Source organism: Arxiozyma heterogenica (genome assembly GCF_036370985.1).
Source record: "Arxiozyma heterogenica strain weizmannii chromosome Unknown scaffold_6, whole genome shotgun sequence".
Classification (NCBI taxonomy): Eukaryota; Fungi; Ascomycota; class Saccharomycetes; order Saccharomycetales; family Saccharomycetaceae; genus Arxiozyma; species Arxiozyma heterogenica.
In genome coordinates this window covers 230,223-246,737 of record NW_027042659.1, presented here as the reverse complement: position 1 = coordinate 246,737, position 16,515 = coordinate 230,223, and the positions used below count along the sequence as shown (strand labels likewise).

Here is a 16,515-nt window from a genome sequence, read left to right as displayed (position 1 = left end):
CAAACATAGTTCATCAAATATATCATTATCAATATTAGTATTAATGTTATTACAGTGTTCTTTAATAAAAAAATAAAATAGATCTTTTAAACTTGAACAAAATGGAAAATAAACTTTGTGGTGCGGAAATTGCGGGTTTTGTTAATACCGATGCGGAATAGTAAGGAAGTAGCTGCCAAAATCAACTTGATCATTTTATGTAAATTGCAAGGTTGTATTTTCATTATGACAACGAAACACAAGGAATCAGTTCTATAACTATTGAAGCTTTACACTTACACACTTACACATCACTCATATATGCATATACATACTTGTATGTGTGTGTGTTCATTCATTTAACAAACCGTTTTTTGTAGGGCTTTGTTCACTTTTCTAAATTTAAAATGCATATAGTTAGGTTTGGACAACTTTTTTTCAAAAAAAGACACAGTCTGTTTGAGTTTCATTAGGGTTTGGTTGCAAGGAGGGGGAAAAAGAGTGTGCCATCGCCCTTTTAGTTTTTTTTCAGTTTTTTTCGTCTACTCTCTGCAGTCTCGAGGAAATTACAAAGTGAACAAAAAAAAAGTATGTGATCCTTTGGTGACAGACATCCAAAAAAACAAACATCGTTATTTATAGAAAACAGTTAGTGTTGTCTGCTTTCAGCATATGATTCTAGAAATGTGGTTCTATAAAGACACACCTACTGGATTTGAGGGAAAGTAGTAGAAACGATAATCTAATAAAGAAACTAACTGAGAAGGCTTGCATGTTTCATTTATTTTATCTCTAATACATCAAAAAATTTCGAGGAATGACTGACAGAAAAACGTATACTATTGTGATTAAATTAGGTTCTTCATCTTTAGTCGATGAAAAGACTAAAGAACCTAAATTGGCTACCATGTCTTTGATTGTAGAGACTGTTATTAGATTAAAACGTGAAGGTCATCATGTTATTATTGTATCTAGTGGTGGTATTGCTATTGGGTTGAGAACTTTGAATTTGGAAAAAAGACCAAAACATTTGGCTGAAGTGCAAGCAATTGCTGCTGTGGGCCAAGGTAGATTAATTGGTAGATGGGATATGTTATTTGGTCAATTTGGTCAAAGGATTGCTCAGATTCTTTTAACTAGAAACGATATCCTTGATTGGACTCAATTTAAAAATGCACAAAACACCCTCACCGAACTATTGAAGATGGGGGTCGTTCCTATTGTTAATGAAAATGATACTTTATCTGTAAGTGAAATTCAATTTGGTGATAATGACACTCTGTCTGCCATTACAGCCGCTTTAGTGGGTGCTGATTACTTGTTTTTATTGACTGATGTCGACTGTTTGTATACCGATAATCCAAGAACCAACCCGGAGGCTTCTCCAATTTTGATTGTTCCAGATTTATCTAAAGGTTTACCTGGTGTTAACACTTCAAGTGGTTCCGGGTCAGATGTAGGGACTGGTGGGATGAAAACTAAAATAGTGGCTGCTGATCTAGCTACTAATGCTGGAGTTCATACAATAATTATGAAAAGTTCTGAACCTGCCAATATTTTTAAAATTGTGGAATATATGCAAAGTGTGGATTCTCAAGATGCGATCTTAAAAAGTAATTATAACTTAGATTTAAAAGCTATACAGAAGGATGAATTAACACGTTTAAGAGATAATAATGTACCTTTGTTTACTAAATTTATCGCTAATGATACAAAGCATCATTTGAAAAACAGAGAATTTTGGATATTGCATGGACTGGTCACTAAAGGTGCATTAATTATCGATGAAGGTGCTTATCAAGCATGTACAAGAAAAAATAAGGCGGGTCTTTTGCCTGCGGGGATCATTGATGTGGAAGATACATTCCATGACTTAGAATGTGTTGAATTGAAAGTAGGGAAAAGATTGAAGAATGGTGAATTGGATACATCTTATCCACTAAAGGTCGTTGGTAGAGCTCGCTGTAATTATTCAAGTTTGGAAATTTCTAAGATTAAAGGTTTGCAAAGTAGTGAAATCGAAAATGTTTTAGGATATTCTGTTAGTGAATATATTGCCTTTAGAGAAAATTTGGCATTCCCACCACACTAAATATTACAATATTTCCTTTACTTGTTTATCTGATTAAGTTTCCCAATTTTTTATCTTTTTCTTATATATTTTTGGAATTAACGATGATAAATATATATACATGATTTTGTAATGAACTTTTGTACTACTATGTTTTTTTATAAAATGCATATGACTCACTTTTAAAGTTATAGGTATCCAAGTGTTTTATCTTTTTCATAGATGATATATTAAAAAAAAAAAGATTATGTTAGAACAACAATAATGAACAATAATAAATGGGATGTATATACAAAAAGCATCTATCTATTATATTTTATATATATATGCGTGTAAATATGTTTTTGTTTCGCAGTATCTTTGCAATGTTTTAACCAAAGATTTGAATATCGTCATTCTTGATAGCAAGTTCTTCATTCTTACGTTCTTCGTCAATATGATCATTATCCGATTCACCACTATCAGATTCATTGAAATCAATCTTTTGTCCTAACAAGCCAGCAAAAAACTCATCTATTTGTTCATCTGGCCAATGGTACCCGTTATTAATTGGTGTTTCAAAATGAGCAATTGGTTCTTGAATAGAATAATTTAATTTTCTACCCTTTGATGCTTTTGTGTCAATATTTTTTTTAATTTTATTGTCACGACTATTTGATATGGTTGAAGTGATCATAATCTCAGTACCATTGGCTCCAATCCCATTATTATTAGTTGTATCATGTAATTTTTTATCTAATAAATCATTTAATAATAAGCGGTAGAAATCTTCATCATTGAAAATATATGGATTTTCTGTTAAATCTAGACCTAATAAATTACCCTTTTCTCTTGGATCGTAATTTTTAGGTATATCTAATTCTTCCTCTGACTCAATGTCCTGGTTTCCTTTATTATTTACTGAATTATTGTTGCTTAAAAGAGACAATTGTCCTTCTTTATAATCACTCTCAAAATTAAATGGTACTACATTAGTTCTATTTAATCTAGTCCTTTTGATTAATCTATCTTTGTCTGCAAGTTGATTCTCCACCTGAACGTTCGCAGGTTGGTTAATTGCATTGAATTTTGTCGAATTTAATTGTTGTAAGCCTGATGCCATTTGGATTTTTGCGGACCATTTATTTAATACTGTGTTTCTATACTTACGCAAATCATTCTCAAGTTTATCTGTATGATTTAGCAATTCATCATAAGATCTTTTCTTCTTGTTCTTATCGAAACCACTTAACTCCGATGATTTCACAGTAATATTATCATCCAATTGGAATTTCAATCTTAAGTTAAATAACTTTTCAAAAATTTTCAATAACAATTTATTGTTCCTTTCAAGAAGGGAGGAAGTATCATTATCATTAATATGAGTCCATGATTTAGCAGTCAATGGTAATTGATTAATGGAATTCAATAATTTTTGTAATTTGATTCTTAAGTCAACAATATTTTCAAAAAATTTTGTTTGTTTTAATATAGAATGACCTTTGTGTGCATCAATTTTAGTTAACTGAGAAAGGTTATTCATTGCTGTACGTGTTTCTTTATTAATGATTTTAGAAAGTTTTGTTTCTCTTTCATCATTATCATTATTTTCTTCATTTTCTTCTTCTTCGTTGTCTTCCCCTCCATATTCTTCTTCTTGAATTATTTCGTCCTCTGAATCAGTTCTAAATGATAATGCGTCTGATTCATTTTCCTTGCTTTCGTCTACTTCATTGCCATTATCACTTTCATTTCTACTATTTTCGTCTTCGGAGTAATTGGTACTATTTTCTTGGAATAAATCCTTTCTGGAACCAATACTACCACCATATTTGGGATCCAATTCTAATTGTTGTTTTTTCAGTTGTTTTCTGAGTTTAGATTCACTAACATCAACATAATGTGCTTTTTTTAATTTTTCATTTTCTTTCTCATTCTCTTCATCTTCATTTTCATCTTCGTCATTTTCATCATTATTGTAATTATTAAGTCTATCTAAATCATTATCATTCTCAATATCTATATCTTGAAGACTTTGTCTTTTTTGTCTTTTGCTAACAATTTTGTTAATTTTTTCACTTAATGATATAGTCATATTTGATATCTAGAATAACTAATTTAAAATAAAAGTGTAATTTCTAAACTTCTCCTTGTGTGATCTTGTTTTATTATTATTGATCTAAAGTCATATAGTCTTGGAGAATATATCAAATATAAAAATATATCTAATACTCACTTAATATATTTATACACTAAAGAGAGTATCACTTTGTGGTGTCTATATAATTTTTTTTATTAAGATAAAAATGTTTTCTCCATCTCATCGCTTCGTAATTAATCAAAAAATAAAAAAACAACGAAAAAGCAAAAAAAAAATTTTATCATAAAAAAAGAAAAGAAAATAGTTGTTAAAAATATTTGCGGAATTGAAGAGGCTGCCGACGGAATTGCCCTTCAATTTTAGAAAAGGTAAACCATTGTTATACACAAGTGAAAGCGTAATTAACATAAAAAAACCATATATGTAGGTATGTTTACAACGTCATATGGATTTGCTATGTCGATATTTGCTTTATAACATATTTAATATAGTTTAGAAGATAATTAAAAAATAAATAGTGACTTTTTTATGCCTTTCCATTATGCATACTTTTTATGTAAGAAATTTGAAATAAATATTAGTAATTTTTGGCAATAATTTATTTGATAATTAAAATATAGAGCTATTATTTTTGTTATAATATCTTTTATAGAATCTAGGTATTATTTACATGACAATGAATTGTGAAATAATTTTAAAAAAATGTATTTACGTAAAATGTTTATTTGTTCTCGTTCTAGTTATTGTTACTCTTCCAATAGCTTTTGTTGTTCAATAATTTTATGTAAAACAAACTTTTTATAGTTATTGATATCTAGATAGAAAGGAGCATTAAAACAACTATTTATTGTTCTTAGTCTCTAGAAAAGTTTTTTTATGTTATAGTTATCTAATGTTTTTTTTAATTAAGTTTTTTTGAATCAAAAAAAAAGGCAGAAATTATGTAATCATATCTAATGATATTTCGTTGTGAAAATATGTGGATAAGTAATAGAACTTTGATATTTTTTTATATATATTGTCGCCTCTCCTTTTTCTTAGTGAAGTTGATATTTAGTACGTTTTAAAATATGGAATAGCACCGACACTATTACTTGAAAGGGAAAGTGATATATGCTAACCATAAAAAATAATTAATACACCTGGAAAATATTATTAGAATCTAGGATGGTATTCATCTTAGTAAGGGTATTAATAAAAATGAAAATTTAGCATGTTTTTGAGAAAATCTAAATCTTAATATTGGTTAATAGAAGGTAATAATGTTTATATCTGTATTTTTTGTATTTTTTTGATTAAATTCTTTATAAGGGTCCATAATACACAATAATAATGTTGTTTTCTTGATAAGGTAACGTAATATAATATAATATATATTATATTATATTTAATAACATAGAATAGTTTATTTCTTTTATTTACTGTTTTCTATTTTAGGTATTTCAATATATTTTAATGATATATTCTATTGCTTTTATAATTGAAATCTATTGCTAATTTATTTTTCGCACAAATTTACTTTATTTTTTAATATCTTTAATAAATTAAATTAAAATGTCACAAATTAATATATATATATATATATATATGTAAAGATTGGTCTGATTATTTTTATTTCCTCTAGCCCACATCTTCTTTCTGTGTTCTTCTTTTTTATGTTTTATCTTTTTTAAATTTACTTTTAATTTGTTTTAATATACCATAGGCTTTTCCTATTAATAAACATAAATATATATATTATACTAGTGTTTTCCGTACAAAATTAAAAGTTTATCAAATAAGTTCACTTAATTTTTGCTTCTTCAATCAATTTGGAAATGGTGCCTGATTCTGACAAAAATCAATTTAAAGAATCTTTTAAGAAGTTTACTTCAATCTTTCATAGCAAGAATAAAGATAGATGTGAAATTGCAACTGATTCTGTTCCTAGAGATGAAATATCAAGAGTTGAAAAATCTGAAATTTTTAAGAACAGGTTAAAGAATTTATTTAAAAAGGGGCATAAACCAAGCTCTAATAGTCCCAGCTCTAATGGCAATTCACTTGAAATTGGTTCTGAAAAAAATCAATCTAGCGGTATTGGTAATAATTTTGCCTTATTTTTCCAAACGGATAATAGGAATTATTTTGATGTTGGAACTGAATTAATTGTCGACTCTAATATACCAAGAGTTAAAAAGAGAGTTATTTTAAAAAACAAACTTAAGAAGTTATTCCAAAAAGAAAGAAAACCGTACTTTCCAGCCCCTTGTTCTGAGTATGATTCCTCTGCACCAGTGACTCTTACTACTGGTGATATGGTATCTGAAAGTTCTAACTTGAAGCTTAGAAAAAGAGACATTTTTAAAAATAAGCTTAAATCAATTTTTAAAGTTAATAAGGATGATAAAGAAATCAACTTTAACTGTTTAGGAAAAATAGAACAAGTAAACCAAGAGTGCAGTTTTGAGCTAAGTGAAAATTGTGAAATTTTAAAAGATTTGCTATATGAAGAAGAACGTGCACAAGCATATGCTTATGTATATGGGAATGATGTTTCAACTTTAAGCACTAATACCCTTGGTGAAATTGTTTTACCTAAAAGAGCTCATAAAATTTTTAACAAAGATGATGAAATTAATGGAAATAGATGCAATAATTCTTCTTCTTCATGTTATTCTAGTGAACTATTAAGACGAGACAACTTTAAGATTTCTCTTCCTTCAAATTCAGAATACAATAATAAATTGAAACTGAATTTGCATAACTCAGGCAATCCATATAGGCCACTTGTGAACCATGATAATTATCAGAATTCATTTATTTTTCAGACCAGACCTGTTTCAGAAGTCAAAGAATCAAAATTTAAAAATAGCATCAAAAAAATTATAAGTTTCATCAAAAATAAATTTCCTTCATTTATCGTATTATTCTCAACATGATAATTTTTGAAAAGGATAAATTTATTAATATATTTGCATTTCTACAAAATCAATAAAAAAGTATTTCTACTGGATAGTATTTAAACCAATTATTATCTCATAGAAATAACTTTTTTTGTATCATTTAGGACACATTATAAATATTATTTTCGCTAAAATTATTTCATTGCATGCTTTTTCATTTATTTTGATCAGTTATATTATATTATACAGTCAATGGTCGATTATTATTTTGGATATTTTTTTATATTCATCAGCATCAGTTTTACAACAGTTTAAAATTTAAATTTCAAGTATAGTCATTCATTTCAAAGGTCTCTCTCTTTTTGTTTTAAATTTTTGCATTTGATTTTCTAACTCATTAGATCTAGTTTTTGCGACACTATGTGCCACCCATGGTTTTATGATAAACAATTAACCACCACTTGTTATTCATAATAATAGTTGCTGAATATGATTAAGAGTTTTTCTCAAATAACTTTTCAATTTTTAGAAACGGGAGACAAGAAAATTAATATAATACAATATGAGAGAATTAAATTTCAAATTGACGTTAAAAGATATTAACTTTTCAATTATTTTTATCATTACTTCATAATATTTTATATCTATTAATTTACATTTATATTTGTTTTTTGTTTCTTGTCTGGTTTGATTTTCTTTTTATATTTAATTAAGTTCTCTTGTTATAAAAAATTTAAAGGTTCAATTATCTCTGACATAGGTTTTTGAATAACATAATTTGTTAAACACTATTCTGTGTATCAATCTTAGGGTGGCATAACTTGCACAATAGAGTATAATAGAAAAGTAGAGGTTAATAAAAATAAAACAGAAAATAATTACTTATCCAGTAAGAACGACTAGAATTGCCTATAGATAATTTTCAATCTTTTAAAGGAATATTTAATATTTATCTTTGGAAAAAATTTTAAAAAAGTATAATGTAATTTTTTGTGTGGAGTTCCAGGTTCGATTGAAAATAAACAAAGTATATTTTCGCCCTAGCAACAGCATTATATATAGAGTTAAGTGAAAAAGTATAAACAAAAACAACTGATACTATCCAACGTATTCATTAGTTTTGTTCAAATTTGTTTTGTTTAGAATATTTATGACTTCATCATACTCTTGAATAGTGTTGTGCTGGTATAAGTTGTGTTATTCATAAAATTAGTGTATTTTACTATTTTTTCTTCATCATATATTCTTTTATAACATTAAAAACACTAAAAAGAGTATTCGTTATCAGTATATCATCATTATCCAATTTATTTTTTTAATCATGAATATTACTAATTGGAACAGTAGTTGTAATGTTATTACTATAACCAACATAAATAGTTAGATAGCAATCGTTCAAAAGTGTTATGAAATTTCTGTCAATATTTCTTATATTCTTACAAAACATTCAAGCAACAAATGTTTAAATATCTTTCTTTGGTCATAGAGAAGGTTGGTTAATGAATTGGGCGGATGTCTTAGTATTCTTGACAGTATTATGGATACTAGAAAAAATAGTTTCAGTCTGTTCTTTAATAAAATTTTTTGAATCATTTGAAAAGGTAAATTATTTAACTTTTTATGGTTTTTACAAAAATGTGTTCCAACAGGGACATATCGTTGTTTTGTAGCCTTTAGGACTTTCTGTATAATCTCTCTTGTATTATTTTGAAATTCAAAGCTTAAAAAGCGTGTAAAAAAGTTAAATTTGCATTGAAAAATGGAAATAGTGATGTTGTAATGTTAAATTATTATTTTTTTAAGCTTCTTGTGAAGTAAATAGGTCTTACAAAAAATACAATTAAGCTTTTCCAGGCCAGTGATGTTCTATTTTTTAGTTTATATTGATGATAAAATATTTGCAATAAAATTATATGCTTAATATATACCAATGTTTTCGATGTTAACTTGTAAAGGTTTTAGTTTTCTAAAACGAATATTTTGTATATATTGGTTGACTTTAATAATTTCAAAAATTTCATCTTTATCTTTTGTTCATATTGTCTTTTTGCTATTAAAAAGGGAGATTATTTATGTTTGATTTAAAATTTGTCCTATTTTACTAAGAGGAGTAAAAATATCGTTTGGAATTTTATATAGAAACACAAAGTGGTATTTAAATAATGTATTTCAAAATTCCTCCAAAAAAATAACTAGTCTACTAATGTTATTGATCTTAAGTTAAAGAAATTTTTTTTTAACATTTTATTTTACCAACTATAAATATAAACTTTCAACAGTCAGTGCAAAATTTAAATTCAAAGTGAAAAATGTGAGGGGAAAATAAACAACTGTTTACAAAAAATGATAAAGTCTCTTAGGATCTATTTCACAAAACCTGTTGAACTATGATTAGAGTTATGGTTGATAATCTAAATTCACTGTACTAAGTGTTTAAAAGTTATGAAAATTTATATTAAAGAAGACTCGAAAATAAAATGAGTATACTGTATAATATTGTATCCTGTATATTCGTTATGTAAAAAGTAGAAGACCAAGCAATACAATAAAAATTTATAGTACCACTAACTTCCTACTATAAATAATCAGAAAACTTATAATACCACCAATATTCTATTGTAAGTTACACTATCTTATTATATTAATCTAGAATGAATTATATTAGAATTTTTGATTCTGAGGCCTTGCGTCAACAACTTATAATATGATCACTGACACTAAACACATGCATACTAATATTATTCATCTAGAAGAAAACGATATTATATGTTTATTCTAAAACATTCAATTTCAGCAATACTTATTAATTTGTAAAAAGAAAGGAAATAGGCTTCGCCTGGTTATATACTTTATTCTAAAATCGGCGACCATTGTATGTAGAAATTATGATATTAATTAATTTTCACCACAATATGGTTAATTTCCTCTGAAGTAATGGACAAAGACAATAACCATTGAAATAAGATAAATAACCTCTAAACATGCTATCTAGATATAAACATGGAGTGGTGACAAGAAGTAGAAGTGGAACAAGAACACAAGAACTGAACATATATATGCGTGTGTATGTGATTACAGTGTGATAAAGAGAAAATAAAAAATAATGAATTAAATTAAGATAGCTATATTTGATACAAAAAAAGAGAAAACATAGTAAAGAAAAAGAAAGAAGGTTTTTTTTTTGTTTTTTTGCAGGAAACACCTCACAAATTGTCAGTCTAGTGATACGATCAATTTGTGCTCGGAGGCAGTCGAATATACACTGGTACAACTAAATTGTGAACAAGTATCAGTCTAAAAAATAACCCTGTCAGACATTCGGTGGTTACTGTCTTAATATAGGATGTTTATCTGATATGTTAAATTTTTTATGACGTGGAGTAGAACGAAATGTAGTAATTTAATTTTTGGTAAGGCGCAAATTTCCTCAGGGAATTGGAAGAAGAAGGGAGCACGAACATCACTTGGTTAATGTATTGTTCGATAAATATACCTCTCTATATGAGCCTTGAGTTGGGAACAGTACATAAAAGCCCACTAAAGATGTTGGTTAGGAATCTTTAGTATCTTTTTTCCAACGTTTGAATATGGCTGAACCAACACAACTACTACCATTTTGTATCCCACTTAGGACAGTACTGTCTAAGGCAATACAATCTTTCACAACTGATATATATTCACACGACGACTTAAAATTCTCCATTCTACCTTTCTATCCATCCCATTTCACCATTTTGGCAAGGACGGTTTCGAAGATGTATTCGGTATCGTCAAAGAATGATGAATCATACATAGAATCATCGATAAGGACGTAGTAAGAGTCAAATACTTCGACTTTATTAGTCCCCCTGTCTAAATATCGATAGGGTTCATTAGTAATTTTGCTGTCGATTAGTTCCCTGAGCCCCGGTGCTAATGATTTATCAGGATAATGCTGCCTTTTCTCCGACGGGTCTTTTTGGCTTGGATAGACTTCATAGAACTTTTTCCTGACATCATCTACCATGTCAGGACGTAGTTCTGGTATTTTCTATGATTTTTGCACTTCTTTTAGTGCTTTTCTTTCCTTTTTTGGGTAGTTATGTGGCTAACTTTTTTGATAGTGTTGACATAAAGAATAGAGCTACTACATCAAATAATAGAAACAGTCTGCACAAAAGTTCAAATTCATCTTTAAAAATCTTAAGAAAGATTTGAACTTTTATGCAGACAACTTATATTTTCTGATTTGATAGCCTTTTTTGCCTTAATAAAGGAAATCGTCTTTAACTAGGTGACAACAATTGAGAATACTAAAATTGCTGGTAATAGAGGCAAGAATGAACCGTCTACAGCATTACTAATAGTATAATTTCTTTATTGAATGTTTTTACATATCTATTTTTTAATAGTAATATAGTACATTCACTTGCAACAATGTTCTTCTTTTATTTAAGTGTGAAAAACAATAAAAGACACCATCATGTCTTATATATTCATACGTCATGGATACATACCCTCCAGAAAATAATACATTGCATCAATATTTTCAAAACTGGCTGGAAAAACGAATTAAACCGATACTTCGTACCACATGATATTATAGTATTCCAAACATGAAAAAATAGCGTCACAGACAGGATTCGAACCTGCGAAGGTAAAACCCAATGCCTGACAGCTAATTCTCAGAAATAGCAGGGCATCGCCTTAACCACTCGGCCACTGGGACACTCCTCAACCAAGATTTGTTGTAGTATGGTATGGTGAAGTTCTTTGTGTATTCCAGGGAAGCGCAAATAATATTAATAGTAATTCAAATAATCGAGACAGTAATCAACTATAGTCGATAGTATAATTACTAAAACGGTCTTATATATTAAGCGGCTTATATCGAGCTAATGTACTTATTCGAAGTTACTTGATTTGTTACTTGCTTGTTCTATTTTGTTTATACATAATATATAAATTATTTACAAGAAACGGTTATGGAAGATGGTCTTTTATCTCCAGAAAACGTTGTCCTTTTATATGTTTTCTGGAGCTCGATCGATTATTCAGATTACTACATTAATGACTTGACTGATTCAAACCCTAAAATTTATTATATTAATTTAGGTGCACTACTGGATTAGAACTGCATCCCAATTCTCTAATCATGGTGATTAGTAATACACGTGGGACTTAATAAAACAATAGGTAAATTCTAGATTTGCCAAGATCTTATGTAATCCAATCTTTTTATTATGCAGCATCTAATGTTGTAGCACATGTATGGCTTATTAATACACTAATTGGTTCTAGATTCATTCAGGATCTTATGTAATCTTGATGGTTATAACTATTCTATTCCACAACAGAAGTAACAAGTTTGAGCGCAAGTGGTTTAGTGGTAAAATCCAACGTTGCCATCGTTGGGCCCCCGGTTCGATTCCGGGCTTGCGCAGTTTCTTTTTTGACAATTTGTAATATTCCTGATATTACTGTTTAGGGTTTTGTTTGGAAAAATAAGGGTTGGCAATATTTTTCCAAACTTTCCTTTTTGCAAATATTACAAACATAGATAAAAACAGGAGTAACCAATATAAGTACAAAAGAGCAACCAAGAAGAAGAACGAACAAGAATAAAGAAGAAGGAACCAAGGGCTACATAAGTTTAGATATATACTATATAAGTATATACTATTAGGTTATCTTAGATTAGGGATATAGATATATAGATATATAGATATATAGGAATATTACATCTAGAGATATAGAAAGAGTCTATATCTTATATCTATCTAAGTGAAGTATTATTGTGTTTTCAACAAGATTAACTGTTATCAGAAACACATAACCTAAGGGTTGTCACAAAATATAAGTGAGCTCTTCCATATCTCTAAACGTAATATTACAGTACAATTAAACTAATATGCTGAAAAGTGTAGGGATGTTGATAGATATATTGTCTTGCTTGGAAATTGTCATAGTCTACCATCCTTCCATCGTTGGTACAATGGTGTAAAAAGGCTAACTTAAACTCCGTAGATATGCAATTACATAGGTAATACCTGAATGTGTAGGTGGAGAACTGGTAATGTTGATGTTAGGAGATAGCTTTTTAATATTATGTAAGAAATAATGTAACGACAAGTTTAACAATAGCACAACAAGGTCATGCTACCTATATGATTTAAGTTAGTATCCTATAATATAGTTATGAATTGTGTATCTATACATGGAATATATTAAAAATACTTATAAAACATTACTTATGATATATATATGAGAAGATATGAAGATGACTATCTAGAAAATTGGATAAATTTAATACTATCAATATGAATTAACATTTCTTTTCTTTTATACTGATTTAATTCATATTTAACTTCATCAATAAACCCAAATTCATTATCAAATACCATTTTCCTATCCTTATCTGTCAGAGTATCTGGATCTGCTCTATGATATTCTTCAGAGGAATATGTGTCATTAACAAATATTTCTGTAGCAAAACTAACACTCCGATTCTCCTTAGAAATATAGGAACCAATTATGGAGTCATTTAGAATTGAAATAGGAGAATCTACATTAACAATATCCCAAGATTTTTCCAATCTTTCAATTAATTTAGAAGAATCAAAATCGTCTTGATCCTTATCTGTGGAGGAAATGGTTGTAAGGGAATGCAAATGTGGGTCATCGATACTGTCGGTATTCTTATTACTATTGTTAGTGTTAACAATTTGACTAGTTAGATGTAAATTGTCCAGTTTTTCTGAAGTTACAGTTTGTTTTCCACAAATAACTGATGATGGAGGTTCTGTTATTTTTATACTTGGTATATCCTTTACTTTATTAATATCCTTACCAACCAATTTTTTCCAAAAGGATCCGAATTTCTTTGAAGTTGATTTTGTTTCAGATGATTGTGCATTTGATTTCTGAAGATGAATAGTAGTGTCGGAAGTATTATTGCTACTACTACTAACAGTAGTAGCATTAGTTGTGATGTTAGATGATTGCGCCGGATTAAATTTAACAGGAGAATGAATTTCTCTAGGAGTGAACTTTTCCCCATTAGGAAATACAAAAGAAGATTTCATTCTATTTCTTTGAATCTGCAAAGGACTTAATTCTTTTATTCTATTAGTATGATGATGATTATTATAAAGTGTATTTTTAAGTGTATAATCATTTATTTGTAATCTTTCAAAATTTTCGTAGGTATTTATTTTTGAATATCTTTTTTGGGAAGACAAATTTATTGTATGATTTCTGACGGGTGGGTATTGTCTTGATATAGGGGTATTAACATAATTTTGCTTGTATGAATTTGATCTTTTAACCATATTAGCTGGAGTATTAAGAGTATTTGATCTTCTTATCGACATATTATTCTTAATTGCTAGCTTATGTAGATCCTGACTCCTCTTAACATTACCATTGCGAGCATTACTAATAGTACCACCAGTATTATTGTTATAATTATTGTTATTATTATTATTATTTCTATAATTGTTGGATATGCTACCGTTTCTTTTTAATACTCCACTACTACCATTACTGCCAAAATTATAATTATTGTTATTATCTATATTTATAAAATTATCCACATTAAACAGGTCAGAAGTTGTGTTTGCTCTAGGTATTACCAATTTATTTGAATTATGTTGAGTGGAGGAATATGAATAAATTTGGTTTACTGACAACATACTATACACTTATCTTACTTAAATTTGATGATATTATAACTATTTTCACACAGCCAAATGCCCAATTTAAACATGTATCGGTCGAATAAAGGATATAGAAAAAAAGAAAAAAAAAAAAAAAAAAAGAAAAAACAGATAAAAATAAACTTATAAACAAAAAAGCAGTATGAGGTTCTGTTTAATATTGGCAAAGTTTCAATATAGTAGCAATAATAAATAGAGAGTTGATCTAGGTATATGTTTTAGACATTCTGTTTTAAAAGAAAATCGCAGGAATATATACAAGAAGAAAGAACAGAGGAGAGGAAATGGAGGAAGAGAGGGAGGGGGAGGGGGAGGGGGTCAAGGCAAGGGAAATAGCTAAGAAACCTTTTATCGTATTAGTTTATTTTACACGTAATACTATTTGCTATATATTCTGATGATATAACCAGAAATAAAAGCAGAAGAAATAAAAAAATAAAAAAAAAAAAAAGTAACCCAAAAAAATAAAAAGAAAAGAGCAGGAAAAAAAAACGCAAAAGGACAAGAGAATATATTTAAATATATATAGAAGAGAGAGAGAGAATATTATTGTATGTATAGTAGCGTTACAAAAGAATAGGGGAATTTGATGACGTGGATCCCTTTTCTTTTTTTTGGTTTTTTTTTTTGTTCATTCACCCAGCCTTATCTATTCTTTCAAAACACAAATACCCACGAGGAGCGAAAAACAAAGGGAAAAATCAACACAGACAACGCCTCGCTTGGGGGAGGGGAAAGGAGAATTGGAGGGAAAAGAAAATTCTGAAGAAATCCAAATTTAGTCAGAACAAAAAAAAAAAATAACCAACTAAAAAAAATAACTAAGAGAAAACTTGAAAGTTGAAAGTTGAAAGTAACGAATTTTACGCGTGATATCGAGATAAATGTACATCTCACACCCCACATGGTATTTTCTTTCTTTCTTCCTTTTCTTTTCTTTCTGTTTTTATAAATGGGAGAGATAAGAAGAAAGGACGCAATTTTACTTGTTTTATGTAGCTTTAATAATTATTCATTACGCACTATAGAGCTAGGAACTGAATATCCACCAACTCTATCATTTTATTTTATTTTATTTTATTTTTTCCTTTATTACCAATTTTGTCACGTTATGTCTTCCTTATATATATACGTAGAATTCGGTTTTGATACCTTGACATGTACTTTTTTTTATTAATGGTTTTATATTACTTCTTGAGACTAACATTTATTTACGAAGGTCATCTGAACAACTTTTTTTATTTGACTATGTACAAATAAAATTAGTACACACACTTACAAACACCAATATTGTTAGTTGTATATTTCTAATGATTTATTTATTCTTTATTGTTTTTCCTTGTTCTCCTTTAACTTTGAGATATGTATCTCCTTTCAAAATAGTTCGTATAATACACACATATATATATATATATAGATATATGCATCTCGTTCAAGAAATACAATTATATACAACTGTCGCTAATAAATAGGAACGAAACGAGAAAAATAAAGTAAAAAACACACACACACACACAACTTTACAACAGTCTCGATCCGCTTCTGCTCCACTTTCCCTTTTTTGTTTCTTTTTGTTTTTTTATTTTGAAAAATTTATTTACACTATAAATTATCCTTCGTAAGATATAACATTCATAGATGTTATTGCAATAGCAACAGATAATTTAGAATAAAATACTTCAATAATGACACAGTTGAAATTCTAATGATCATCTAATAATTCGGCTCACTACTCATTTATTTTACTAGCATAAATTCCTTGCAGTCAACATATATATCTAATCCAGTGTTATATATTATTAT

General features: G+C 28.3%; 4 protein-coding genes and 2 non-coding genes across 6 annotated transcripts; 3 read left to right on the top strand and 3 right to left on the bottom strand.

Moving 5' to 3' along the window:
* Nucleotides 1-796: 796 nt before the first annotated feature.
* PWA37_004546 (uncharacterized protein) lies at nucleotides 797-2,071 on the top strand (the record flags this gene model as incomplete). The annotated part of the gene is made up of 1 exon (XM_064861030.1): nucleotides 797-2,071. The coding sequence occupies one exon, from the start codon at nucleotides 797-799 to the stop codon at nucleotides 2,069-2,071; it is 1,275 nt and encodes a 424-aa protein (XP_064717270.1).
* Nucleotides 2,072-2,420: 349 nt separating this feature from the next.
* BFR2 (rRNA-processing protein BFR2) lies at nucleotides 2,421-4,124 on the bottom strand (the record flags this gene model as incomplete). The annotated part of the gene is made up of 1 exon (XM_064861029.1): nucleotides 2,421-4,124. The coding sequence occupies one exon, from the start codon at nucleotides 4,122-4,124 to the stop codon at nucleotides 2,421-2,423; it is 1,704 nt and encodes a 567-aa protein (XP_064717269.1).
* Nucleotides 4,125-5,947: 1,823 nt separating this feature from the next.
* On the top strand, nucleotides 5,948-7,051 carry PWA37_004544 (uncharacterized protein; the record flags this gene model as incomplete). The annotated part of the gene is made up of 1 exon (XM_064861028.1): nucleotides 5,948-7,051. One exon carries the CDS (start codon nucleotides 5,948-5,950, stop codon nucleotides 7,049-7,051), a length of 1,104 nt encoding a protein of 367 aa, XP_064717268.1.
* A 4,571-nt stretch (nucleotides 7,052-11,622) lies between these two features.
* PWA37_004543 lies at nucleotides 11,623-11,723 on the bottom strand. Its single transcript has one exon. It is a non-coding gene; the product is annotated as a tRNA-Ser (tRNA).
* A 643-nt stretch (nucleotides 11,724-12,366) lies between these two features.
* PWA37_004542 lies at nucleotides 12,367-12,437 on the top strand. The gene has a single exon. It is a non-coding gene; the product is annotated as a tRNA-Gly (tRNA).
* Nucleotides 12,438-13,278: 841 nt separating this feature from the next.
* PWA37_004541 (uncharacterized protein) lies at nucleotides 13,279-14,688 on the bottom strand (the record flags this gene model as incomplete). Its single annotated transcript, XM_064861027.1, has 1 exon — nucleotides 13,279-14,688. One exon carries the CDS (start codon nucleotides 14,686-14,688, stop codon nucleotides 13,279-13,281), a length of 1,410 nt encoding a protein of 469 aa, XP_064717267.1.
* Between the last annotated feature and the right edge of the window lie 1,827 nt (nucleotides 14,689-16,515).